This window comes from Engystomops pustulosus, chromosome 1, assembly GCF_040894005.1.
Source record: "Engystomops pustulosus chromosome 1, aEngPut4.maternal, whole genome shotgun sequence".
In the NCBI taxonomy this organism is placed as follows: Eukaryota; Metazoa; Chordata; class Amphibia; order Anura; family Leptodactylidae; genus Engystomops; species Engystomops pustulosus.
Genome location: NC_092411.1, coordinates 147,080,017 through 147,107,718, shown reverse-complemented (window position 1 = coordinate 147,107,718; position 27,702 = coordinate 147,080,017). Strand labels below are relative to the sequence as shown.

The 27,702-nt window shown below is 41.1% G+C and overlaps 1 protein-coding gene across 3 annotated transcripts; it reads left to right on the top strand.

Moving 5' to 3' along the window:
* The first annotated feature begins 63 nt into the window (after positions 1 to 63).
* On the top strand, positions 64 to 27,702 carry SLC25A42 (solute carrier family 25 member 42). 3 transcript variants are annotated; one of them, XM_072156139.1, is made up of 8 exons: positions 64 to 447; positions 8,195 to 8,319; positions 13,892 to 14,006; positions 14,476 to 14,501; positions 15,115 to 15,281; positions 20,614 to 20,730; positions 21,287 to 21,438; positions 24,378 to 27,702. In XM_072156139.1, exons 2-8 carry the CDS (start codon positions 8,236 to 8,238, stop codon positions 24,701 to 24,703), a joined length of 987 nt encoding a protein of 328 aa, XP_072012240.1. In that variant the 5' UTR covers positions 64 to 447; positions 8,195 to 8,235; the 3' UTR covers positions 24,704 to 27,702. The 3 variants fall into 3 exon arrangements, with proteins under 3 accessions (XP_072012240.1, XP_072012236.1, XP_072012249.1); XM_072156135.1 differs by lacking the exon at positions 64 to 447 and adding an exon at positions 496 to 655; XM_072156148.1 differs by lacking the exon at positions 64 to 447 and adding an exon at positions 5,367 to 5,438.

The following is a 27,702-nucleotide window of genomic DNA, read 5'->3' as shown; positions in this document are numbered from 1 at the left end:
GATGCACACAGTACACTTATAACACACGCACCGTACGAATGACATATATCTATACGTCCTCACAGAAGGCACGCGTGTAGTGTATACGTTACACAGGCACCGCTCCCTTCTGTCACCTTTCACCCCGTTTCTTCTACCCTCTGTTCACCCTTCTCCCATTCCCCCAAAATAGCAACCACATGGGATTAATAGCCTCGCCCCTTTTAAAGAATTGGATTATTCTTACGTCAATCATCTTTTTAAACCCAACCTCTTAGCCCCACTGAATTGCGACACGCCCTCCCATTTGCGATTGGTGTACGGATCCGTCACTGCCCTTTTGCGTGCCAATTGTCTCCAGGCATCAATATGCAGGGCGTGTCCTGGTCTACTCTGGCCGTGCTACGGTGGCCTGGAGAGATAGACTTTTGAAGTGGCTGACTGAGGTCTGAAGACGAGCTGACAGAGGTGAGTGTGTCACCTGCTGGTGGGGGCATTCATCCAGTGAGCGCTTGTGCCCCGGCTAGTGGCATGCTCTATAGGCGCCCACAGTGGAGTGCCAGGGCTGGGGAATGTGCTGCGCACCTCTGTGCCACCCTCCCTTCTCACTACGTTCATAATATAAGTTGTTATGGAGATGATGGCCCTCACATGTGCTGCTGCAATCCTGATGCAGGTAATGTATAGGAATGAGGCGGTAACAGCTGTGTTGTCAGTGCAGGCAGAGGAGGGAGGGACTGGCAGTGGCATCACATGCTGCCTGGGTACAAATACACATTGGCAATCGCAGGATTATGGGGGAAAATCCGCAATGAATAAACACAATAATTCTACAGTGAGGTTAGGTCTGACCCATAAAACACAGTTTTGTATTACTCTATATAACTGTTCTTGGAAAGTTGGCAAAATTACACCACAGAGAACATGGAGATTACCCCAATAGACAGTGTTACCCCTTTCATCTGGATTATGGGGTAATCAGATTGTGTACCGATCTTCCTCAATAACGTAATCCTTATTTAGTCACATTAACTTTCTGTTCCCAGGTGGGAGTGGTGGAATACCTCACCCCTGGTGATCTGGAGGCTTCACCTGCTTAGTGACTTGGAGATTTCACAATCCATTACATTTTTCTTGGTCTACTCATATTCCCGTAATGTATATGCTGCATAAACATGCCTCAGATTATAATTTCTGTTCATGGACCAAGAGTATACGGCAGTAAGACTGTCCTTGTAATACAGCCATGTAATGTAAAGGGACATGTACAGTAGATCATCTGTCCATCCGTATAGGCTACATTAATAGTATTCATGTCAGGTCTTCTCCTTAGTTGCCAATTAAAAATGGCAGCAGAGTGAACCCAATTTGTATGCATTTTATGAATATCTTGGGTTTGTCAGCCTCTTGGTGTTGAATATGGTGAGAGCAAAAACATTAATAACTAAGACCCCTGTCTATAGGCATCATGGTCCCGGGTTTGCGACTAGAACAGAAAGATGTTCCAAGGACCGCTGCTTGCCATTACTTTCAGGAGGATTAACAGAACTCCTGTTCTCATGAACTCCAGTGGTCAGACCCCCACTAATTGGCAAACTGTCCCCCACCCTGAGAATACAGCATGACTTTAAAATGGACAACTCGGTAAACATAAAAAAGTGGGGCAACGCAGTGCACACGTGCTACACAATTTCCATTAGGAAAATGATCTTGTGATATCCTATGCAGAGAAGTGTTTCTGCAGACCCCTGGTTGAAAGCTGCACCAAAAACCTACAGCAGTAACAGACACCTTGTTGGTATAAAACCTGTTTGAATGATATTTCATCTGACTCCCCCAGACACATGCATGCTCAGCCAGGCATTTATGTGTTTTCAAAAAGGAAAGCAAAATAAGGAAAGTTTGTCTGCAGCTTTTATCTTCTGCAAGAACAAAGGATTGAGCTACTTAAAATCTAACTTGTCCTTTAACCTCTATCATCAGGGGCAGGTCCGGAGTGTCTGACAAACAAGTTTTTTGTACAGCCACCTTATATTCAACTCTCTAGACTGCCCATGGCATCAGAGGAAGACCATTTTATAACTCTGCCCCAAAAGTATATTAGGCCACATTCACATTTTATGGATATGTTCAGTATATACTGTCAGGCAAGGCATCTTTTTTGCCTCCGTGTGCACATTATGGGCCATATTTACTAAGCAGAATGTGCCAGTATTCTGGCATAGACTGCAAATAAATATATGTGCAACCTGTTTGCATACGTATGTATGAATTTGCCGCAACACAATATTGTGCACCAAAAGGGGTGTTTTAGATGTGCCTTTGAATCGTGCACCACATTTATGTCCAATAATGAATTGGATGGACTCTACATGATAGTTAGGCAATCGGCTAACCATTAATAAATATGGCCCATTATGTTTCATCCTACTTCTATGTCCATTATAGGGCATTATGTCTTATCCTGCTTTTTCCATCCTGCTCCCTGCAGTTGAGAGACATATATGCTCAGCGGAAGGCAAAATAACCTATAGGGACGGATGCAAACTATTGCCTCCATCCCTGGCTTCTGCTGAGTGTATACTCTGGGAGGTCCCTGGTTATGTAACTGTCTATAGAAGGATAGTTGCGTCACTGGGGTAAACACAATGAAGTTTGAAAGCAGTCAGTCACTGGCTGCTACCAATGTTCGCTCCTCCTCCCGCTTTCAGGGCAAAGTGGAGGAACAGGATGCCTCCCACTGTATGAGATAGTGGGATACATTGGGAATTTGCCCAACTTATCTTTACAATGGAAGGTTACAATGTGAATGTAGCCTTAGAAAGCTGAGGAGCTTCTCATTTTTGAGTTGGGGTTGTCCTGTGAAAACAAAGTACATTCTAGGAAAAAGTGGCTCTTTAGTGTTCCAGTAAAAAAAATACAATACTTGCTGTTCCCCACTTTCACTGCATTAGATTTTCTGGTTGTCTTTCATCTCCATACTTAACACAAGGAGACACCATTCTGCCAATTACTGGCTGCAAGCAGAGTTTGACTGAAGTGGGCACCTACAGCTTATTATTAACAATCGCATCCTTTATACCTATATTTCAAGGGCTAGGTCACCATTCACATAACTACCATTTTATAATGTGTGAACTCTTCTCAATACATAAAACCAACATTAAATGGAGGCACAAATGTCATAGAAACAATTTTATGTTATTACTTAATAAATTTCATGCATCTCATAGTACAGTGATGGCTAACCTATGGCACTGGTGCCAGAGGTGGCACTCAGAGCCCTTTCTGTGGGCACCCGGGCCATCATCAGAGATGACTCCAGGTATCTTCCTGCAGTCCCAGACAGCCCAGGACTTGCTGTGCACAGAGCTATTTTAAAGTGACAGTGCTACCTGGGACTATTTTCTGCTTTATTGGTGTCCTCAGGTGCTGGAATCAATGAAAACTGTGACCGAGAAGGGAGTATAAATCACAAATTAAATTTCTGTGTTGGCACTTTGCGATAAATAAGCGGGTCTTTGTTGTAGTTTGGGCACTCGACCTCTAAAAGGTTCGCCATCACTGTCATAGTATAAAGGAGGCAATATTCAGAACACAAAATAGCCAAATAGCGAGTGGATCATAAAACAAAAAGGTAGGAAAACACTCTCTTAATGCAAAGATGACTTTATATACCCAATATACACTCACCGGCCACTTTGTTAGGTACACCATGCTAGTAACGGGTTGGACCCCCTTTTGCCTTCAGAACTGCCTCAATTCTTTGTGGCATAGATTCAACAAGGTGCTAGAAGCATTCCTCAGAGATTTTGGTCCATATTGACATGATGGCATCACACAGTTGCCGCAGATTTGTCGGCTGCACATCCATGATGTGAATCTCCCGTTCCACCACATCCCAAAGATGCTCTATTGGATTGAGATCTGGTGACTGTGGAGGCCATTTGAGTTCAGTGAACTCATTGTCATGTTCAAGAAACCAGTCTGAGATGATTCCAGCTTTATGACATGGTGCATTATCCTGCTGAAAGTAGCCATCAGATGTTGGGTACATTGTGGTCATAAAGGGATGGACATGGTCAGCAACAATACTCAGGTAGGCTGTGGCGTTGCAACGATGCTCAATTGGTACCAAGGGGTCCAAAGAGTGCCAAGAAAATATTCCCCACACCATGACACCACCACCAGCAGCCTGAACCGTTGATACAAGGCAGGATGGATCCATGCTTTCATGTTGTTGACGCCAAATTCTGACCCTACCATCCGAATGTCGCAGCAGAAATCGAGACTCATCAGACCAGGCAACGTTTTTCCAATCTTCTACTGTCCAATTTCGATGAGCTTGTGCAAATTGTAGCCTCAGTTTCCTGTTCTTAGCTGAAAGGAGTGGCACCCGGTGTGGTCTTCTGCTGCTGTAGCCCATCTGCCTCAAAGTTCGACGTACTGTGCGTTCAGAGATGCTCTTCTGCCTACCTTGGTTGTAACGGGTGGCAATTTGAGTCACTGTGGCCTTTCTATCAGCTCAAACCAGTCTGCCCATTCTCCTCTGACTTCTGGCATCAACAAGGCATTTCCGCCCACAGAACTGCCACTCACTGGATGTTTTTTCTTTTTCGGACCATTCTCTGTAAACCCTAGAGATGGTTGTGCATGAAAATCCCAATAGATCAGCAGTTTCTGAAATACTCAGACCAGCCCTTCTGGCACCAACAACCATGCCACGTTCAAAGGCCTCAAATCACCTTTCTTCCCCATACTGATGCTCGGTTTGAACTGCAGGAGATTGTCTTGACCATGTCTACATGCCTAAATGCACTGAGTTGCCGCCATGTGATTGGCTGATTAGAAATTAAGTGTTAACGAGCAGTTGGACAGGTGTACCTAATAAAGTGGCCGGTGAATGTATGCTATATAGAGGCACAAATACCTCAGAGCATATGGGACACTACTATCTCTCCAGCCTAATAGCTATGACATCTCACAGCCCCATATCTTAGTCAGACTGTTATAGATTCCTCACCCATGTTTTAGACCACACCACTGGCACCCTGCCGCATGCTACCTCAGGGGGTAAGCGGTGGTGTTGGGGTGCAGCAGTTACTTTTCTGCGTCTAGAGCCCTTTATCTGCATTTTTATTACTGAACAACTCCATTAACATGCCTAACACTGCAACTCCCCTCTTTTATTGCCCCCTGTTGTTTGGTAATCCAACGTGTCAACCATTAATTTCTTTCTTGTGAGTCAAATAGGGTATACAGTGTGCTCTTTTGAAATGCCACAGTACCCTACCAGCCCTGAGCTGCATACCATGCTGCAGGATCAGTTTCAGCTCACTTGTTATAAGAGACAGTCTTGATCTTTTTTTATACCTAGAAAACGGTCTAATTCTGCAAGGATATGTATAAGAAATTTTTGGACAGATATTGTGAAAATTTTGTTTCGACTTACTAAACAGGTAATGTGTATACTGCATAGTTTTCAGGAATTTTCCATTTCCTCTTCTTTAGTTCAGTGCAAAACAGGCTCTGTATCCTCTTTAGGACTAGTTGCCAAGTTAACCATAGCAAAGAGAGCTGTTAGAGTACAACACTGCTAATATTACCCGTGTGTTATACCAGGTCGCACCTGGTCTGGGACAAGTCCTTGAGCTTCATATAGTCACTTCAAAAATATTGCAATCCTTGATGATCTTCAAACATGTGGCAATGCCATCCACATCCGGCATGTACTGTGCTTACTCTGAGTTATAATTGTCCTCGGATGGGACATTTGCCAGTCCTTTTCCAAGTTCATCAGCCACACTGTGCATTTCAATAGAAGTTTATTCAGACATGTAAAGTTTTCCCCCTTTCTCAGACTACAGAAGGAAGCCCCATTTTATTGTCATTTGGATGTGTGTCCTTTGTTTTACGTAGCCAATGCCATTTCTTATATTTAAATGCAAGTTATGAATGCTTTATCCTTTTACTTAAATAAACTTATTACAGTTGTAAGTGCATGTTATTCCGTCTTATAATCCTAAATCAACACAACAGCTTCTATAAAAAAGCTGGAACAAATTCAGGTAGTATTGTTAGGAGTTCCTCACGCTCCACAGCCCATTTTAAAGCCAAACCAAACTACCGACAACCCCAAACAGGTAAAAAAAATTTGCAAAAATATTCTTTATATCATTATTCTTTTTGTATACAAAACATGTTCTGACAATGCATAAACTTGTGTGCAATGCGCAAAGTCCATAAATCAATTTAAAGTAGCAAGTTTTACTTATCGTTCTGGAGTTCCACGCAATCCAGGACACATGGGCTAACACCGAGAGGACGAAATACACCTGCGATGTGTCTTCATGCCCGGAGAAAGAGGCGTGGCCTCCGTAACATCGCAGGTGTATAATGCCGTCCTGTAGGTGTTAATCCATGTGTCCTGGATTGCGTGGAACTCCAGAACGATAAGTAAAACTTACTACTTTAAATTGATTTATGGACCTTGCTGATCGCACAAAGAAATAAAGAATATTTTTGCAAAAAAATTTTACCAGTTTGTGGTGTCGGTAGTTTGGTTTGGCTTTAAGATGTTATTCGGTCCTATACATCTGTTTTTTTTCAATGTTTGCTTTCACAAGTTTGATGGCTGTGAAGGGATCCACGTGACAAAGGACATATACGTATCTAATTTTTCACTTTCCAACCTTAAAAACGCTAAACCTCCACCTAGCTAACAACATTCGACTATACATTAGGCAGGAATCGTTAACGTACCTAGTACCTCCCACCCTTTTCTGGGGGCCTCTATTTCTTTATTGACCTCCCTCGTCTGATTTCTCATAAAATGGGATCTGACTTCGGTATAAGGGGTTCAACCACTGGGAACCTCAGCAATGGGCAGAATGGGGAACGTCAAGTTCTCTAACTTTGGATCACTCCATTTTCTCATTGTAATGAACTGATATTAGGAATATAAGACCAAGATCATTTGTAACATTATGTAAATAGTACTATTCCCTTGGCTGAATAAAGACATTAGAACATAAATTTAATATAGAAGGACTGCCAGTAAAAAAGAATCCATGTGTGTATACTTGGCAGCAAATGGGTTATTACAATTTAACAATTGATATGGGGTAAAAAAACAATATATGTATCTCTCTCAAAGAATACATTTGTTATATCATTGTCAGTTTGTGCTACAGCACTGATAACTCTGGGCACATACTAAGTTTGTTGAATGGCCTTATCTAATTGAATTCCTATGTGTTTCTATACAATCACAGTGAATTTTACAAAGCTTCTATAAACCACCAAAATCAAGTTTTGGTAGTGCAGATTTTAAGACCTAAATTTCATTTTAAGTTGCCTCATTACTGAATGTTCGTCCACTCTGCCACTCTTATGGCGAAAACGAAACTTTATAAGGATAAGTAATGACCCTATAATGGTCTTATAATTCCCATGTTAAAGTTTGCTATAATTGGCCAGCCCCTTTAACCAGCTAAAAAATAAAATCACCTCCAAAGGTAGAGAGGAAAATACGGTGAGAAGGGTCATTTATTGCTTGAGATGAGTGAAAGGGAGTGCACCACTTAGAATTTCCATATCTTGGACTCTGTAATAATTAGAACCATGTGATCTGCAGATAAAAATTTAATTCCTACCAATTTCTTTGACTGTAACTCGCAAGAACAAGTGCTAGATGCATTCTGAAAGATGAGATTCTAATCTTTACCATATACCAAAAGCATGTTTAGGTACTTCACAACTGAAGATATGGACATCTGAAGTGATCCACCTCCTGCAGCCTCTCAGTGTGACTCGTCTCAGGCTCTCTTCAGCTCTTCTCTGATCATTTTCATATGACTTTTTACATGAGATTTTTACATTTAAAACAATTGCGATTTAACATAAAATAGGAAAGTTATGAAAGGACATGTCATACCCTAACTGAGGGTGCTTGCTCAATGGGGTAAAAGCTGCTGACATAGTGCCTTTTAAGAGATTATTCAGGTCTCCATCTTTTCTTTATGTTATGCCATTAGGATGAATTATTTATGAAAATTGTTAGATTGTTGCTTCAATATTTTTATTGCTGCATTATCCATTTCTCTGTGTGTTTTGTTTCTGTGTAAAATTTCTAGTTTTCCATGTTCATTTAGGGTTTTGTATTTATGGAAACCGGCGTTTCTCTAAATTAATGGAAATTTTTTTGTTTTTGTAGGAGTGGCATTTATTTTCCGTTTATTTGAGGAACTTCGTGGTATGGAGAATGGTATTAAAGAAAGCCAAGTGGGTCTAGGTAAAAATTGTGCACACACTGTACTGCCCTCTGCTATGGTGCCAGAGGTAAGAACCTGTTGTAACTGCCTACAGTTACTTGTCAGAATTAAAGTGACACTTTCTGTATATCTTCTGACAGGGCTTATTTTAAGTTTATCTTCGTACTTATGCCTTTTGAACCATAATCCATGTGGAATCCATCTTCCATAGATGTTAATGGGAAGTGTGCATCATTCTGCAAATGCCACAGATGTTTCCTGCAAAAATCCATGTTTGGAAAGAAGTGGGGAGAGTGATCAGTTACTTCCCTAGGTGGTATCTCCACAAAAAAACACAGCAAATTGCCCCACACACAGGCAATTGTAATGAGACTGACCCATGTGCAGATCTGCAGATCCTGGATTTTTGGTCTGACTCAGTCTCAGATAATTGCCTTTTCTGATGATTCATCTTCCATTGCTAGCTGCATATTTCACAAGAAATATTGTCTAACTGTATGCAATACAAAAGCGATCAAGTTATTTTCTCCCCGCACAACCTAAAGGATTTCTTTCACCAGAATAAACACCACTAAACTACCCCACTAGCACCCTCAGGTAGGGTATGAGAAGAATCATTTATTGCCTGAGATGAATCAAGCTGAGAGACTGGAGGGGGAGTGTCACTTTAAATTCCCATATCTTAAACCCTTAAGTACCTAGAAACGTGCTTTTCATGTTTTAATAAATAAAATCTCATCTGTCAGATCACAAAATCCTCGCATAGTTATGAATGTGAGCTGCAGATAAAAATCATATTCTCGCCTTTTTTATAAGATGAGAATTATGGTTCAAGGTACTATAAAACCCAAGACGTGGGACCTCCCACTACGAAACGGCAGTGACTTCCAAGCTTCATGCTCATCCCGCTCCATCATGAATACAGCCCACCTTACAGCGCATTCCGGCATTTCTTTTGTACAGCGCGTCAGTGTCTGCTAGCATTATCGGAGGTTTCCAATAATGCTAGCAGTGTAACACTGCTATATCTGTTGTAGCATTAGGAACTGCTTACTTTAGTAGGCAGCTCCTAGTGCCTTTTTATCGGTGGCAGGTCCTCTTTAAAGGGGTATTCCCATTTCAACAAGTAATTGCTATTGTTTGAGTAACTAAAAGTTATAAAAATTTTCTATATAATTTCTATATCAATTCCTCACAGTTTTCTAGATCTCTGCTTGCAGTCATTCTATAAAAAGCTTCTTCTTCCATGGGATAGAAATCTGACCATGGTCACACAGGTTCACGGCTCATTATATCACACAGCTCTAAATACTCTGTGATACTAACGAACTGTGCACCTGTGTGACCATGGTCAGATTCCTGTCCATTGGAAGTAAACAATGAAGCTTCCTATAGAATAACAGCAAGCAGAGATGTAGAAAGCTGTGAGGATTTGATACAGAAAGTATATCTGTAAATTGTATTATCTTTCATCATAAAAACAATAACATTAATTTGCCAAAGTGGTAACATCCCTTTAAGTGACACTCCGGGAATGATTTATCTCATGCAAAAGTTACCCTTCTTTGCTCATTTTCTCATGGCAGGTAAACGGCAAGATTCAATGTAAATGCTTGAACTCTAGAAAGTATATTTTGTACCCTACCTAAGATTGATGGTAGTTTAGTCGACTAGATGCTGGTTACAGGCTTCCTATAAGTTAAATGCCTTTAACCCCTTAGGGACATGGCCCTTTTTCGATTTTGCATTTTCATTTTTCGCTCCCCACCTTCAAAAATCTGTAACTTTTTTATTTTTCCATGTAAAGAGCTCTGTTTGGGCTTGTTTTCTGCGTAACAAATTGAACTTCATAGTGATGGTATTTATTATTCCATTCCGTGCACTGGGAAGCGGGGGGGAAAAAATCAGAATGCAGTGAAAATGATGAAAAACCGCATTTGCGCCGTTTTCTTGTGGGCTTGGATTTTACAGCTTTCACTGAGCGCCCCAAATGACATGTCTATTTTATTCTTTGGTGCGGTACGATCACGAGGATACCAAATTTGTACAGGTTTTATAATGTTTTCATACATTAAAAAAAAATTAAAACCTTTTGTACAAAAAAAAATTCTTCATTGTGCCATGTTCTGGCACTAATAACTTTTTCATACTTCAGTACACGGAGCTGTGGGTGGTGTCATTTTTTGCGACTTTTGATGACGTTTTTAATGCTTTCTTTTTGAGGACTGTATGGGCTTTTGATCACTTTTTATAGAATTTTTAATATTTTTCAAAATGGCAAAAAAGGGGCATTTTCGACTTTGGGCGCCAATTTCCGTTACGGAGTTAAACGCTGGGAAAATCGCTAATATATTTTGATAGATCGGACATTTTGGGACCCGTCGATACCTAATGTGTTTATGATTTTTACTGTTTATTTATATTTATATCCGTTCTAGGGAAAGGGGGGTGATTTAAACTTTTTTACTTTTTTTTACTATTTTTTTCATAATTTTTTTTTTTTTTTTTTTTTTTATTTTTACCATTATTTTAGATCCTCCAGGGTAATTTAACCCTGCAGGGTCCGATTGCTAATACTATATACTGCAATACTACTGTATTGCAGTATATACCTATTTTACAATGATTTTTAATAGCCTGCCCTCTGGTGGCTATTATAAATCATTGCACCTGGCTAGCCTACGAGTCTCAATGAGACTCTAGGCTGCCATAGCAACCGATCGCCGCCCTCCGATGATGTTCCAGGGGGTGGCGATCGGGCATCCAAGATGGCGGCCGGCATTTAACAGTAAGTTAGATGCCGCGGTCGGGTAATATACAGCAGTTACCCGCTGTGTATGGAGATGGCTCAGCTCGTGAGCTCTCTCCATGCACCCCTTGCCGCACGGAGACAATATAGTTCGTCCTCGGTCGGCAAGGTGTTAAATTAATCTTAATCGATTGTGCCCTGTGATGTCACGCGTATCCATTAATCTGACGCAGATTTGTGGGGGGCTGACCACAGAGACACCCCCCCCCCCCTTTTCCTTGTGGGAAAACCCCTTTAGGGGGGATATCTCTGGTTTGCATAAGCAATCCTATATATCATTTTAAAGTGGATAATCTTCTGTTTTATATGACACAAGAATTGTGTTTCTAGGTGCCAGGGTTTGGGAGATAGCCGTCATAATGTTTATAAACGTCCTTTCAGCACAGGGCATGTGCAAGTAGGACGTATATAGCCATATGGCAGTCATCTGTAGTAATGGCTCCTGTTTGAAATTATTATAAAAGATACCTGTCCATAACCTCAAACAGTCACACTTCAAACCCCACTATGGTGAAGACCAAATAGGTGTCGAAGGACACAAGAAACAAAATTCTAGACCTGCACGAGGCTGGGAAGACTGAATCAGCAATATGCAAGCAGCTTGGTGTGAAGAAATCAACTGTGGGAGCAGTAATTAGAAAATGGAAGACATACAAGACAACTTCGACCAAATCGGGCAAAATGATCACAAGAACGGTTTGCTAAAATCGCAGAACCCCATGGGGGGACCTAGTGAATGACCTGCAGAAAGCTGGGACCAACCTAGCAAAGGGTACCGTCAGTAACGCACTACACCTCCAGGGACTCTATAGTGCCAGACGTGTCCCCCTGCTTAAGCCACTACACATCTGGGGCCCGTCTGAAGTTTGTTAGAGAGTATTTGGATGATCTAGAAGTGTATTGTGAGAATGTCAGATGACACCAAAGTAGGACTGTTTGGTAGAAACACAACTCATCGTGTTTGGAGAACAGTGAATGCTGAGTTACATCAAAAGAACACCATACCTACTGTGACCACGGGGGTGGCAACATCATGCTATGGGGCTGTTTCTCTGCTAAGGATGACTAGGATGACTGGGCTGTGTAGATGAAAGAATGAATGGGGCCTTGGATTGTGAGAGCAAACCTCCTTCCATCAGCAAGGGCATGGAAGATGAAACGTGGCTGGGTCTTTTAGCATGACAATGATCCCAAGCAAAGTGATAGGGAAACAAAGGAGTGGCTTAATTACAAGCATTTCAAGGTCCTGTAGTGGCCTAGCCAGTCTCCAGATTTCAGCCCCATAGAAAGAGAGAGAGTTGAAAAGCTCAGCAACAGCCCCAAAACATGAATGGTCTAGAGGAGATCTGCATGGAAGTTTGGGCCAACAGTCTTTGCCAACCTTGTGAAGGTTTACAGAAAACGTTTCACCTCTGTCATTGCCTGCAAAGGTTGTGTAGTATTGTGATAAACTTTTGTTATTGATCAAATAATTATAATCCACCATAATTTGCAAATAAATTCTTTAAAAAACAGACAATGTGATTTTCTGGATTTGTTTTTACATTTTGTCTCATAGTTGAGGTCTATCAATGATGTAAGTTACAGGCCTCTCAAGTGGGAGCACAATTGGTAGCTGATTAAATTACCGTTATACTCGAGTATAAGCCGACCCAAGTATAAGCCGAGGCCCCTAATTTTACCACAAAAACCTGGTAAAACTATTTTTTTTACTCGAGTATAAGCCGAGTTCGGGTTTTTCAGCACATTTTTTTTGTGCTGAAAAATTAGGCTTATACTCGAGTATATATGGTAATTAGACTAAATACTTTTTTTTTCCCCACTGTAGTTATACTTGCATTATAAACATAACTTTACTATTTTTCCTGAGTGCTTGTGGATAAGTTAAAATGAAACGGTCACCATAGAAATGTACTGTAATCTGCAGGTAGCATGTAATAGAGCAGGTGGAGCTAAGCTAACTGATATATTGTATTGTGGGAAAAGATCCTTTATAACTTGATTTGCTTTTTCATAATCTAATATACCAACATCTTACCTGAATGTTGTGAAATAACTATTTATGTTCCAGTAAAAAAAGAGAATGTTCTGGGGGCTTCATGTATTGTAAGATTTACTATCTCTCTTATCTCTACTTCACCCAATCGAACACATTTACTAAGAACATAGGAAACTGCACTAAAAGTTCTCTGCCTGTGTATAATGCTGGATGCGCCAGATTCATTAAGAATGTTCACCAGAAATCTAGCGCTTCCCTGTACTTGCCAGAAAGCTCACCAACTTTTTTTGTGGTGCACCTTAAACATAGGGCGTTCGACAGAGTTGTCATGTTAAATCTGGCACATGGCCCGACTGAGTACCGGAACGCCCCTAATTTGTGTTGCATAACACATTTGTGGTGCAGACACTTCTTAAACACTTGTACAAGCAGTTTACACTAGAAAGAATGTGCAAAGTCAGACAGAAAACTGGCGCAAAGCCCTTAGTAAATGTGCCCCAATGTCTCTGTTGCACATCGTTCTCTCTTTATGTCAATCTTTTTTTCGTTATATGCGCTTATTTCACAAAGTTCCCATATTGCTCTCCACTAACTTTTTTTTATGCCCCCTTCTCCAAAATCTGCCCCCCCCCCCCATTTATCTCTGTGCCTCCATTGCTCCCTGTGCTTTCATTCTTTTCCCGCCCCTACATATTTCTGCGCTGCATCTCTACATGCATAGATTTATATCTTTTAAGGTTAATGTGCTGAACCAATGTCATGGACTGTATTTCAGTGGTAAATTTGTTTGTTGATTTTGTAGTAACTTGCAGTGTTTTGTTTTTTTTATAGAAAGGAAATAAAAATGATAAAGGAGTCCTCAACTCCCTGATGTCTGGAGCTCTGGCGGGTGCTGTTGCCAAGACAGCTGTTGCCCCACTGGATCGAACCAAAATCATCTTTCAAGGTGACTTTCAAAGTCCTTGGCAAATATGATAAAGTTAAAATTGAAGCTCTTATTTCTACATTTAAACTGGCCTAAACATTACATTTGTATTGGCCGAGGTGGCAGATTTGTTTGTATGGAGGCTACTTGACTTCTATGTAAAGTTCAGTCTCTGTTAGGATGGACTGCCACTGAAGTCTTTACCCAGAGAGAAGAGGTTTAAAGGGGTTGTCAGAGGTTGAAAAATGTTGCTGTGTTCTTCTGAAAATAACTCCTCTCCATGGGTTGTGCTGGTGTTGCAGCTCAGCTCCATTTATTTCTATACAGATGGTCAGCAATACTAGAACAAATCGTGGTCAGCCACGTTTTTCAAACTCTTCATAAACCCTTTAAGTTGACTCCTTATTTGATAGACTTGTCCTTTTACTATTACCTATAACGCTGATCCCCGCTGGCCTCTAATACTCTGTTCCTTTTATATTCTATGCAGTGTCTTCAAACAGATTCTCTGCTAAGGTAAATGCATTGTATGCTTGACAAATTGTCTATGTGAATTCTAGGACTGGATTTAGCTGTTAGAAATACTTGGTACCTTAGCCTTTAGTTTTATATTAAGGGTTGCACATATGGTTCTAGGACTGCACTTTTTTGTTCTGTTAGCAGTTCAATCTTCTTCACTTACAGTAGTCAGTGGCACTCCTAAAAAGTTATCAGTGTCCCTCCCTATGTATTCAGCAGAGTTCTTCCCCTTACTCTTATACCATGGTCAGATAAGAACCTTATGCCTTATTTCATGAACTGTACTACTATTCTCAATGAATAGGGCCTAATATAGCAGATGTTAACCTGTACTTTTTAGGAAAAAAATTTAAGGCCAGTTCATACCTCCCAAGCATGCCAAATCCAACAGGACAGTTCTGGATTATATGTGAGGGGCCAACAGAATAGGGGACGCTAAAGAAAGGTGGCATAATATGTGAAGGGCAATATTACAGTATTTGGTGGACCACATCAAGTGGTATTATACTTGGGGCTCACAGGTGGGTGTTATATAGTGGGGCTGGGGACAGTCTTGCATATGTTATTGCTGTCAGTAGTAGAAAAGAATTCTGTTTATACTCTTTTACAGGAAGCCTATAGGTTGATATATCGCACTTACCTCAATGAGGGATTCCTGAGTCTCTGGAGAGGAAACTCTGCCACTATGGTACGAGTCATCCCCTATGCTGCCATACAGTTCTGTGCTCACGAGCAGTATAAAAAACTGCTTGGCAGCTATTATGGCTACCAAGGGGCGTAAGTATACAATTCACAGAAAATACTGTCCTAATACACTGTATTTATTATGTGTAAACTTAAAAAAACAACTATAAAGTTTTTCCCTATATTCCCTATTATGTTTGTTACCTATCAGCAGTTTCTTTGCTATACTCCTCAGATTATCTCAGTGCTGCAGTAGCCACTTCCCCTGCCTGTGAATCTGTAGTTTATCTGTCGGACTCCAGGGAAGGGAGGGGCTGCTGTTCCCTGCTTCTAGAGGAGGAGGTCATGTGACAGAGCTCTCTCTGTGTATGTAATAGAGCTGGATGTGTTCAGGGCTGTGGATACAGATGTGTCCTGCAATAGTGAGATACAAGATCTTCCCTGTTCCTGAGTCTGGATTCTACAGAACTTTCGCTGTCTTTCTCTTCACCTGATGCTGCTCCCTTCCCCCAACTTGTACTCAGCAATACCCGCTTTGCACAGATAAGCTATTAACCCTTAGTTCTCACACACCACAGACCATACACTTCATGTAACTGGTTTATTTATGATTTCTTCCACTTATTACATGTTGCATGCTCCTCCATCTGCTGAAGCTTCCAGGCTGGTCACCATATACATCCTGTATGTACATTGTGCAGTGGATTTACTTGTGGGAACCTAAATGGATTTTATGCTAAATTACTTTGATAGAGAACACAAGGCATCATGGGATCTGTGGGCAGCTTGAATTGGCCACAACTTCATGGCAGGTACATCTGGGTCTCCGCCCACATCACGTCTGGGGGGGAAAGATTTTTGTGAAAAACTTTCAGAACAGAAAACACCATAACTTTGGAAAGAAAAGGGCGAGCAGCGCAGTATGGGCATCGTTCTCTTTGTTTTTAAAGAAGGGATCACGTATGTGAATTTGGTAAAATCATTATGACTTCTGTAACGTTATAATGATTTTACCAAATTCACATGTGAATCCCTCCATGAAAATAGGGGAGTAGGACATGTATGTAGAAACTACTAGTAACTAAGAAATAGTGGTGCATAACATAAGGCCTTTCTGTGGCCATTGATTTAGGACTCCTGTATGTGACCAGTCACTAGAAGCCATTTGATTAGACTATACATCTATGTATTGCCAGTAGATGGGTCAAGATGCTTATATGTAGCCTAGAACTTAGTACATATGACTTGATGTTGAAATATAGCCAGTGACTAGTATATAAGTATATCCAGTATATAAGGCAGGATGCCTATATGTGGCTGTATATGATGCAGGACACATTTGTATAGCCAAAAACTATAAGGCTACATTCACACGGACGTATGAAAACGACTGTATCCGTACCGTACCGTTTTTTTTTTTTAACGGATTACATACGGCCACATTCATTTCAATGGACAATACGTCTGACCATTTATATTGCCGTTGTTAACTCCGTTCCGTACCGTATACTGGCCGTATAAAAATATAGAGCATGTCCTATTTTCTCCCGTATTTCAGTTCCGTATGCCCTAGAAGTCTATGGGGACGTATAAAATACGGGTTACATACGTGCTGCATACGGATGAAAAATGTCACGTAAATACGGCCCGTAAATACGGGACTGGAGAAATCATACGGTCGTGTGAATGTAGCCTAAGTTAGTAGAGCGTCTGTGTGGCCAGTACGTAAGAGAGGATATCTATGCATGGATAGTAACTGTACTGCAAATGTCTGCTGAGAGTTGTAGATGAAATTGATTTTGAAGGGATAGAAGAAGGTACAGCTTACATTATATGCAACCTGTGTATTTCATTTTATACTGCAGTTTTCTCAATATACACATTGGGTTGCCAAAGTAGTCATACTCCTTGATCTTTTTCTAAATTTTCACCTGTTCTAGCCAGAAACGTAAATGTATTTGAAGTGAGAGAACAATTAGTGTACGAACATCATTATAAAAACCAAGGTACACCCTAAGGGACAAGTTTGTGGCAAAGTATCTTGCAGGGTTAAATGAGTTTTATTGCTGTTTTAGCTCCCATCACTCAGTGACTGTCAAGGTCAAAATCCAGAGAGTGGGCGGGGATGCTGCGTGGTGACTAGTTTATGTACACTTTTATTTAGCTTTTGAACATTCTACTAAAATCTGACACTTAGAAAAAGAGCGATGAGAGATGATGAGATCCATCAGATGGATATAACGCACAATGATATTCCTGGTCTGCTGCATATCTGCTATATCTCTGCTCTGCTAGAACTCCTTCCCCTTCTATAAAGATCTTTACTTCTCTGTAGCTTGTAGAGTAAGTCTTCTCACACTGCTTGCTGTCAGGAAGTGTCTTTGTGTGAGCCTGTCTTGAAATGCAAGGGAGAGGGGTTGGAGGCAGAGAGACACTGCAGCATGCAGAGTATTAACGGTCGGATACCGGGGCAACCGAAATTGTATACGCCAGGACTGATTTAGACGGGATGGAATTATATCTGTAAAATGCTGTATTTTTGTTAATAACAGGTTAATTGGAGAAGGTGTTATTTTGGTATCTTGAGTATATTTAAAAATCTTGTCTTTGTGGGAACACCCCTTTAAAAGGAACCTGTCACCACATTTTCACATATACAGCCAGTGACAGGTTCCTATAAAGCTCTAATTACTGACTGACACCCTTCTTTTAGCTAAAATTGTTTTGCTTACATCCACATAAATCGCCTTTTATCTTAAATTTCCTGGCATCGGAGAAGGAGTGTTCTGCTCGGCCGGCCCCTCCCATCTAATCCTCCCCATGCCTTATGCTTTCTTACTGGTCACAGTTCATGTCATGTGACCAGAGTGACATCATCTCGGGTCCTTTAGCATCTTAATAATAGCAAACTGTACCACATGCATGTATCTAATCACATTAATTCACAGCAGCCTCCATGGACTTCTACTTCTCTCCTTCATCCTTGGAGGCTGCTGTGATTTCATGTAATCACATACCTATGATTTGTAAAGCGCTACGGAATTTGATGGCGCTATATAAATAAAGATTATTATTATTTATTATTATTACATGGTGTACAGTTTGCTATTCTTGGAAGTCTGTGAGACCTGCGATGATGTGACTGGTCACATGTCATGAATGTAACACAAGGCACCATTTAGAGAAATGGACACAATATTTTCTGTACATGGAGCTTTATATGTCTGTAGTTGAATATTAGCAGATGGTCCCTCAGTACAAGGCAGAGCAGTGATTTGAAGAGACACAGAGCTGTCAGCCACAATAATGGGGCATGGCTCTCTGGTATCTCTGACTCTTCTCTGTCAGGCTACCAAAGAGGAGGAGAGAATTTGCATATCTGAAAAAAGGTCTGTAATTGAGGTAGAGTGCCCCACTGGCAGATCATTTTAGGTGATATAGGGAGGACTTGTAACCCATTGTTAGTCAGGGGGGTTCAAAATCTGGTGACGGGTCATAAAAGCCTACGCTCTAAACATTTCACAGCACACTGTTCATTCATCATGCATAAATAGAAAGCTTATAGTACAACTCCTAATCTACCAAGACATTGGCATCCACCTAAATTGTGTGTGCTGCTCACTCCTCCGCTCGCAGCCTCCACCTTTGTGCTCCTGTACAGCTCCTCCCTCTCCTGCTAATGTCAGCTCACCAGGCTGTGAGCCCTGTTCCTGTGAAGGAGTAGCAGGTAGCTTAACTGTATACTGCAGCGTCCCACCTCCATGACTGGAACAGAGGATCTCAATAAAAGTCTTTTAGAAGAATGGTGGCTCTAATCCCATGCATAAAGACAACTACTGCGTGTGCTTTGTGGGGTTCTCTTTAAATAACAAGTTAAGTTTACAAATGAGGGGAAAGCAGTTATACTCTGCTATATGTGTATATATTTGAATAAAACATTTTAAATTTAGAAGATAGAAAATTTTGTGTTTTTGCTTCCTCTGTCTTGTTATCTTTGGTAGTTTTACCATCGCTTCGAAGGAAATAAGGACGTCAGCTGCTTAGTACATACCCATATTAGATGTGCATTTGTTTACTGTGAATAGAGTACTTTCTGTGTGTACTTGAATACTGAAATAACAAGTATCTTTGTCACACGTGACACAGCCTGCCCTTGGTCATGCAGCTGACTCCTTGTAAACAGATGTCATGTGCCTCATCTGAATTCTATACTGATTTACAAGAGTTAATTGATGATTTGCTTCTAGCTCTCCAGTAGGAAGGGGATTGTGTCCTGAAATTTAAAGAGCCCACCACCAGTTCTCTATTACAAGTATGACCCTTCTCCTCCAAAGTAATGTTAAAATGAAATCCATATTTCATACCCCACCTGAGGGGCTAAAAGTTTAATGGGGTAATATCTGGTGACATTTTTTTTTTTTTTAAACAGCCACTTAACCACTTAAAGATAACCTGCCACCACGGATCTACCTATTAATGTAAGGATCGCCCTTTTTAGGTCTAATCCTTTAGTTCCCACAATCTTTTAAAAAGTTTAATGGCCTTGATATGCAAATTTTCTAGAGGCCACTGGGGCATGGAGTAGCTGGAGCTGAGGCTACTCGGCGCAGCTACTCCACGCCCCAGTAGCCCCTTTAGAAAATTTGCATTAATTAATTTTGCATTAAACATTCTAAAAGATTGTGGGAATTAAAGGATTAGCCCTAAAAAGTGCTATCCTTGCATTCGTTAGATGCCTTAATAGATAGATCCTTTAACTTAACATTTACTTTTCTCCTTGGCAATTACTAACGTTTCTAAGTGAACAGATAATTGTACCAAGTCATATAGACATGGTAGAATTATTGACTGAAGAGATAAAAACATAGAGGTTTGCTTGTATGGTAGGCTCTGCTATCTAACAACCTTGCATCTCTAGGAGAAGTATTTTTTTTCCCTTGTTTTTAGTACCTTTTATAAAATGTCAACTTTTATTGGTCAAACTATTTCTGACCATTTCATACAGAGGGACAGGAGCCTGTGCAACAGGTTTAGCATGATTAAGGAGTACCTCCTCATATCTTCTTGTGAAAAACAAGTAAAGTGCATATAGAATGACATATTAATAAGAATATGATTAGTGTCTTTACCGGTGAATGCTTGTTTGATCAGCGATAAGACGCAGTAAACAGTGGACACCATGGTTTCTTCATCTGGCTCCATTATCGGTGTTGAAGCCTTCTGCAGAATAGGGTCACAAGTGCCACAGTGCAGGGAAATACTCCAGTGCTTCCATTATACCAGATTATTGTGTATATTGCTGTGACCAATTTGACCTCCCTTCGCATCTTGGGAATTTAAGCCCTAGAAAACCTATTTAATTTTGACAATTTCTCTGATCATGCAAATTTCTAAAGAAAAAAAATATTTCTTTTCCCCTTCACAGTGCTTTGACACCCATCCCCCGCCTTCTGGCTGGAGCTCTTGCAGGTACAACAGCTGCAATGGTGACTTATCCACTGGATCTTGTTCGAGCACGTATGGCTGTCACACCAAAAGAAATGTAAGTTTATAATTGTCTGGCAGCAATATGTTTTACTACTGCACAGTTACCCCCATATATCTTTTAAACCATGTAAAAAGATACAAATAGCCAGAGTTTAACCCTGCTTTACAATGTTCATAGTTACCAAAAGTTTAGAGACCAAAGCAGAAAGAGGATACACACCAGGGGGCAGAAGGATTGGGGCACCTGTCCTAAAGTGATAAGCCGGTGTATGATAAAGACATCGCCAGATACATCAGGAGGCTTGGCTGAGCAGCCCACAAATCTCCACCAGGTCATGCCTGCCATAGATTTGCACAAGCACCTTGCGACCATTCACTTTAAACGGTTGCTGATGGTGTGCTACTTGCCAATCACATGCAATTTAATGGAAACGCATATGTTTTTATTGCTATGTGATACATGTCCTATGTATTCTGTTACGGGTAAACATTTACCTGGCACTTTACTTCAAAATGCACAAAAACAATCCTAAAGTTAAACTGACTCATAAAAAAACCTTTCTCTATTCTAAAGTATTTTTATAAAGGTATTTATTATTTTTATATTAAAGGTACAGTAACATTTTTGAAGTCTTTATACGGATGTCCAAAGAAGAAGGCTTAAAATCTCTTTACCGGGGGTTTAATCCTACTATTCTAGGAGTCATTCCTTATGCAGGAATCAGCTTTTTTACTTATGAAACTCTAAAGAAGCTACATGCTGGTAAGTACCAATCTAAAATGTAGGGAGGGACTTCCACTGACCACATGCATAATGATCCCAGTGACCTTGAATCCAAGTCTGCTGCGCAGGAGAACATTGCCTCTTGACTGCCTTGTTGGGTAGCCCCTGTAACAGCAAGCCTGCATCTTTTTCTTTTTTTTTTATTTTAGAAAGGGGGCCTGATGCAGCCAAACCAGGGGCCTTCAAATGGCAAAGGGGTTTTACACTTTAAGCAATTAATTGATCCTGTTTGTGTAATGAAGAGTAAAACAACTTTCCAATACTCTTTCTGTATTGATTCCTCACAATTTTCATGTGATGTCACACAGGTGCATGAGCTGTTATTATCACATGACTCTGATAATAATAGCCGTGCACCTGTGTGTCCATCCCATGACTTTGGCAAGATTTCTATCCACTGGAAGTAAACAATGAAGCTTTCTATAGAAGGACAGAAAGCAGAGATCTAGAAAACCATGAGGAATTTATGCAGGAAGTATATTGGAAAATTGGAGGAACTGGCTGCTAGAGAATATGGAATTCTGGCTGAAAGAGAGGAGATATCTGGACCAAATATATAGATATATGCTGTGTGTCAACAGCATATGAGTGGTATTGAAGCCATGGAAATGAATTAGGTGTCCCAGGCCATAGAGGGTGAAGAGTGGCGGTGCCAGGACAGGGAGGGACACTAACCTAAAGTGGGCTAGGTGAAGAGGTAGTATGAGAATGCTAGACCCTGAACGTCCGGTTGGAGAGATATGAGGAGATCCAGGAGAGGACCAGGTCAGTGATGCTAAGAGAACAGCTTCTGCAGCAGGAGAGAATGGTCTACCATGTTAACAGAAGAGGATGGATCCAAAAGCAGAACGGAGGAGTGGTGGTTTGCTTTGGCTGATGGTAGAGCATTACAGACTATGGTCAGGGCCAACTCAGTGGAGAGATTGGGTCACAAAACATTGTAATTTGTCAAAGAGGGATTTGGAGAAAAGGTAGTATGATGGTTCTAAGTAGACATGTGATCTAGGGGTTTTGAAGCAAATGGAAGTATTGAGATAGGGCAATAGCTCAGCGGAGGAGTTGGGTCCAGAGAAGGCTTCTTTAGGATGGTTGTGTATTTAATGGAAGATGGAACAATACCAGCGGATAGTGACAGGTTAAAGAGATGAGTTGCGCTGGTGAGGTTTGGGATAGGATGTGACCGAATTGGGTAAAGTAGTGAGACGTGGGTTTGACAGCATGGAGGAAAAGAGAAGTTTGTTAAGAGTTAGGGGCATGGGAGTGGGTTGCAGGGATTGAAGGTTGATACTTTCCCTGATGCTGTCTATTTTATTTTTAAAGTGTGAGGCCAAATCCCCAGCTAAAATTAGAGAGGTTGGTGGGGTTGCTGGAGTAGAAGAGAGTTAAGGGTAGAAAATAATTGTCTGGGGTTGTGCGATAGAGAAGATATGAGATTAAGTAATCCTGTTTGGCAGATGCAAGTGCGGATTTGTTGGTGAAGGTCTTCTTTCGTGCGTAATTTCCATGCCGTTTAGCACTTGCCTCAGATGTTTTGTCAGGGTGTGCCAGGGTTGCTGGTTGGGTTGTCTGATTTTAGTGAGGGGGCTGAAGAAACTGGTGTTGTAGAAGGTGACAGCAGTTTCTACCTCCTTGCATTAGGGTATATGGAAAAAAGAGGAGAGTCTCAGATGTTTGAGATTCCTACGTGGGTGTATAGGCTTGTGGACTGCAGGAGTGGTTGAAGCCATGGTAGAGAAAGTGTGTAAGTCGTGATCCGATAGGAGGAGTGTAGGGTTAGATTGAATGGGGAGCAGAGGTGGGTGAAAATTAAGTCTCTAGTGCGTGACTTGCTTTGTGAGTGGCTCTAGAGGACCACTGTGTGAGCCCGAAGGAGGTGGCAAATGAGAGGAATATGGAGGTAGCAGAATGAGTTAAATTAGTGGGGTTGTTAAAGTCACTCATGATGATGAAGAGGATGTCCGATGAGAGGAAGTGAAAAGACCAGGCATTAAATGGTCAATAAAAGCATTGGCCAGGTGGTCGGTAGATGAAAGCCACTTGGAGGTTATAGGGAGCATAGATACAGATGGAGTGGACTTGGAAAGATGGAAAGGTGAAAGAGGGTAAACCTGGGATTGGGCTGAATGAACAGTTGTCAGACAGGAGGAGGCCAATTCCTCCACCAGTTTATTGCAAGGTTGAGGAGTGTGAGTAAAGTGGATGCCGCTATAACAAAGTGCAGCAGGAGGAGTCCGAAGGAGTTGGCCACTTTTCTGTTAGGCCCAGAAAAGACAGTTGCCGAGAGATGAAAAGGTCCAGATTATGAGTGAGTTTTTGGGAGAGTTCTCACCAGCAGAAAGAAGTAGCAGAGATGGTGATAGCAGTTAAGAGAAGGAGAGAGAATGAGGTGGTTGGCGGGATGCAACACTTGGGTAAGCGTCAGCAGAGACCATTAGATGAGCAGGCAGGAAAGATGGTGATCTTCAGATAAAAAAAATCGTTAGCAGGTGGTGGAATATTAGGATAATACTTGAGATGTGAGAATAGCGGGAAGATAATTGTTATTGCTACAAATAACATTATTAATGGGCAAGTTTAGGGATTAGTGTGTGGGTTGCAGGAATTGAAGGGTGAAACTGATGCCGTCTATTTTGTTTCCTTACAAGGTAGTGAAAAGGCAATGTTTCCTTCTCCCATCTTGGAAAATGTATTTGCTCATTAACTTTCCAGTTACGGCTATTGGCTAATTACAGTGCTGGCTATAGCACATTGCTGTGTTTTTATTGCTGATAGCACCATTTTATAAGACCATCTAATGCATTTCCTAAATGACCTATGCACTTTATTACCCAAGATGCTACTAATACATCACAAAAACACAAGCAAGATTTAACCTATATTCTTTAGTTAATAGCCCTTTTCTGCATTTGTTATTTTAGAGCACAGTGGCAGGACTCAACCGTACCCTTTTGAGCGACTTCTCTTTGGGGCTTGTGCTGGAATCCTTGGTCAGTCAGCGTCTTACCCACTGGACGTGGTGAGAAGACGCATGCAGACCGCTGGCGTAACTGGACATACATACAGCACCATACTCGGCACCATGAAGGAAGTGGTGTCAGAAGAAGGTTTAATCCGTGGACTGTATAAAGGCCTCAGCATGAACTGGGTAAAGGGTCCGGTGGCAGTCGGTATAAGCTTTACTACCTTTGATCTAACGCAGATTCTTCTGAAGAAGCTCCAGCGAGTGTCTGATGTTCAGCGATAGAGTGGATGGCCGTTAAATGTGTCTTTCCAACCTGTCTGCAGCTTCAAGAGGTTATTTTTGACACTGAAGATGTTATAAAAGAAAGTTCTTCCTTCCCACTTTGAAGGAAAAGGTTCGCTTTGCGTTTTTAAAGAAATGTACTGGTGCTAGATTAGTAGCCACAAATTAATGGCTACAGAAGAAAGGTTGTTGTTGCCAAAAGACAAAATGATATTGGGTATTGGGTATGGTCCAGGGATAATGGTATAAGAAGTGTCTCAATAGCCAAACACAGTCTTTGTATGTCACTATTCATACAGCACTGCATTTTCATTTCATCCCAGCTTTTCCTTGTATGCCAGAGATGCCTAACAATGGACAATTGAATACTAGCAATGCAGGAGGTCTAAACTTGAAAGGTTTGTCACCATGACAATGCAGTTGTATATGTAAAGCAGAATGTAATATTGCAATTGGTGACAGGCCTTTTTGTATACTGAGTGCTGTCAATTACCGATAGGACCATCCCCAGGACTAGATGGCTGCATCTAAGCAGAGATCTATAGTTTTATGGAAAGCTTTTTAGTAGAACTTTATATCAGTCTGCTCAGTTCCTCCTGCTCTACAATATACTGCCCGCATTGTTATATTGACAGGGTCACTTTAAAACTTTCATATTCGGGGCCTCAAGGGCTGCAGCGGCGATTCTTTTATTGGATAGCACAAGCCAAATGTACCGTAAGTTTACGGCAAATTATTTTTAGTTAGGGTTTTTTTGCTAATGTGTGACTATTTTGCTCATAAGTGCGATTTATGATGGAATAATACACGTAAATGCACAAAGTTGTGCACTAAAGCTTTTTTGAACAAAAGACACTTTATACACATGTGCCTACAGCTCTAGTGAAAAAGTATTTCTGTGTTAGCAGCCTGTGAGGTATAAACAAATCCCCTTAACCACAGATATCCTGCTAGATTAGAGTGGTAGGGGTTAACCTAGGTTACACCAGCCTTTTGCACTCGCCTGGCATATGTAAGATGTTGAAAGCACTAGAAAGGGCAGCTGTAGGGAATATACTTTGCTAGTGTCTGTTCTCCCATATTCGCTGAATCCATCATAATTCAACCATTGGATCCATAACAACCAAAGTCTATTGCAGAGAACTATCAAAAAATGAAGACCGTTCCTAAATGTGAGTGTTGTAAACATCTGCATTACAGATGTTACTTTACATCCTTACTATTCTTGTATAGGTGTAGTATAAACATAATAAAACAGTACAATTTTATATCACGAAAGCAGCAAGATTAGGTCATGGTTTTAGGAGAAAAAGATTCCAAGTCCTATAAAACACAGAAATATTGTATGCTTCCACCACCTCTATGATGGGTTTATGATCCTTTCTGCACCTTGTCCGCCAAGGGCGTTGCTTAGTTACAAAGGGGAGTTAGCAGTAAGGAGGTGATGCCATAAGCAGTGTTTTGCCAAAATAGCATCACATGCTGTATGTGGCTTTAGCGGCTTCAGCAATGACAGCCAAAAGATGCTATATCTAGATGTATGTAAAAAAAAAAAAAAAAAGTGAGCCATAATTGTCATAAAGCACGAACCACTGGGACAAGACTAGTCAAAGCTTTTTTGGATATAAAATAGTATTAGTCAATCTGCCTCATTCTCTTATTTAGCCCGGATTTGTCGCAGAATGTGCTGGCTGAAACAGCTGGCCTGAACACTGAGCAACCGGAACTGAACTCATGTCAGTTCAGTTCAGTTCTGGTTGTCATTGTTCGAGCAGTTGGACGCATCACACTCGTTAGTGTGCAAGAGGCCTTACATTCACTATAAATGGGCAAACTTGACCGAAATGCATACTGCAAAGGTAAAGGAGCAATTACTCATAGTAGCCTCTGAGATATAGGACCTGGAATCTGATTGGTTACTATGAGCCCCTGCTTATTGACAGTTATACCTGTCAAAAACTTATCAGACTTCACTTCTCTGTAATGGATAAAAAACACATACTTGATGGCAGAAATAAGATCAAATCATGGGAAAGCAGGGAAGTCCGAAGAGAATGTTGGAATGTATATCCTGTTTCCGTAAATAGATTCTATAATTTCATTTTGGCACTCCATGCGCTGCTTTCTTATGGAGGTATGAATAATTCCAAGTGATGAGTACAAAGATAGAGCTCAGTCTAGGCTATAGTCATACAAAGGTGTGCCCGCCGTAACGTAGCACGGGGGCGCGCAGGAGAGGGGGAGGAGGAGGGGGTGAGCAGCGCTCACCCCCGCCCCTCTCCATAGCAATTATATGGCGCACTGCTCCGTATTCCGGGGAAAGATAGGACATGTCCCATCTTTCTCCTGGCTACGGAATGGTACGGTGCCACACATGTGAGGCAACGTACCGGCGCCGTGCGCCCTTTGCCGTCTATTGGGGGGGGCGGGGGCGCGTATATACAGCATATATGCGTCCTCCATGTGGCCGTGTGAATGTAGTCTAAACAAGTCAGGCCTAGTGTCTGATCAGATGTGCTGCATGATCTGGATTACACGCGGATTTGTGCTAGCAAAATCGGTTATGTAATACAGAACAATAACTTTCATTCTTTTACATGTAGTGTAAGTTTCTGCTGTGGATCTGATGTTTGATATGGACAGTCCTGATCTTGTACATTGACCACCCACGTTCTTTTGCCTATATTAACATGTCTACCCTAGTATAGCTGAGAGCTGTGTAACCCCATCTTATCAAAGCTGGCATATACATACGCACTATGAGAAAGTACATTGCACAATGACGCACAACTGCAGTGTTGCACATTGCTGAACAGGCAACCTTGCTGCTCAAAGTGTTTCTAATATCTAACAAGTTCAAGAAGTTGATGCTTTTTGCCCTCTGTTCTGCTGTGTTGCAGTGCCAGCACTTTTGGAAAAGGTTTATATATAAATATATATATATATTTTAAATAACTGTTGCAAAGGATTGTATATTTAATAAAACAATTGAAATTGGA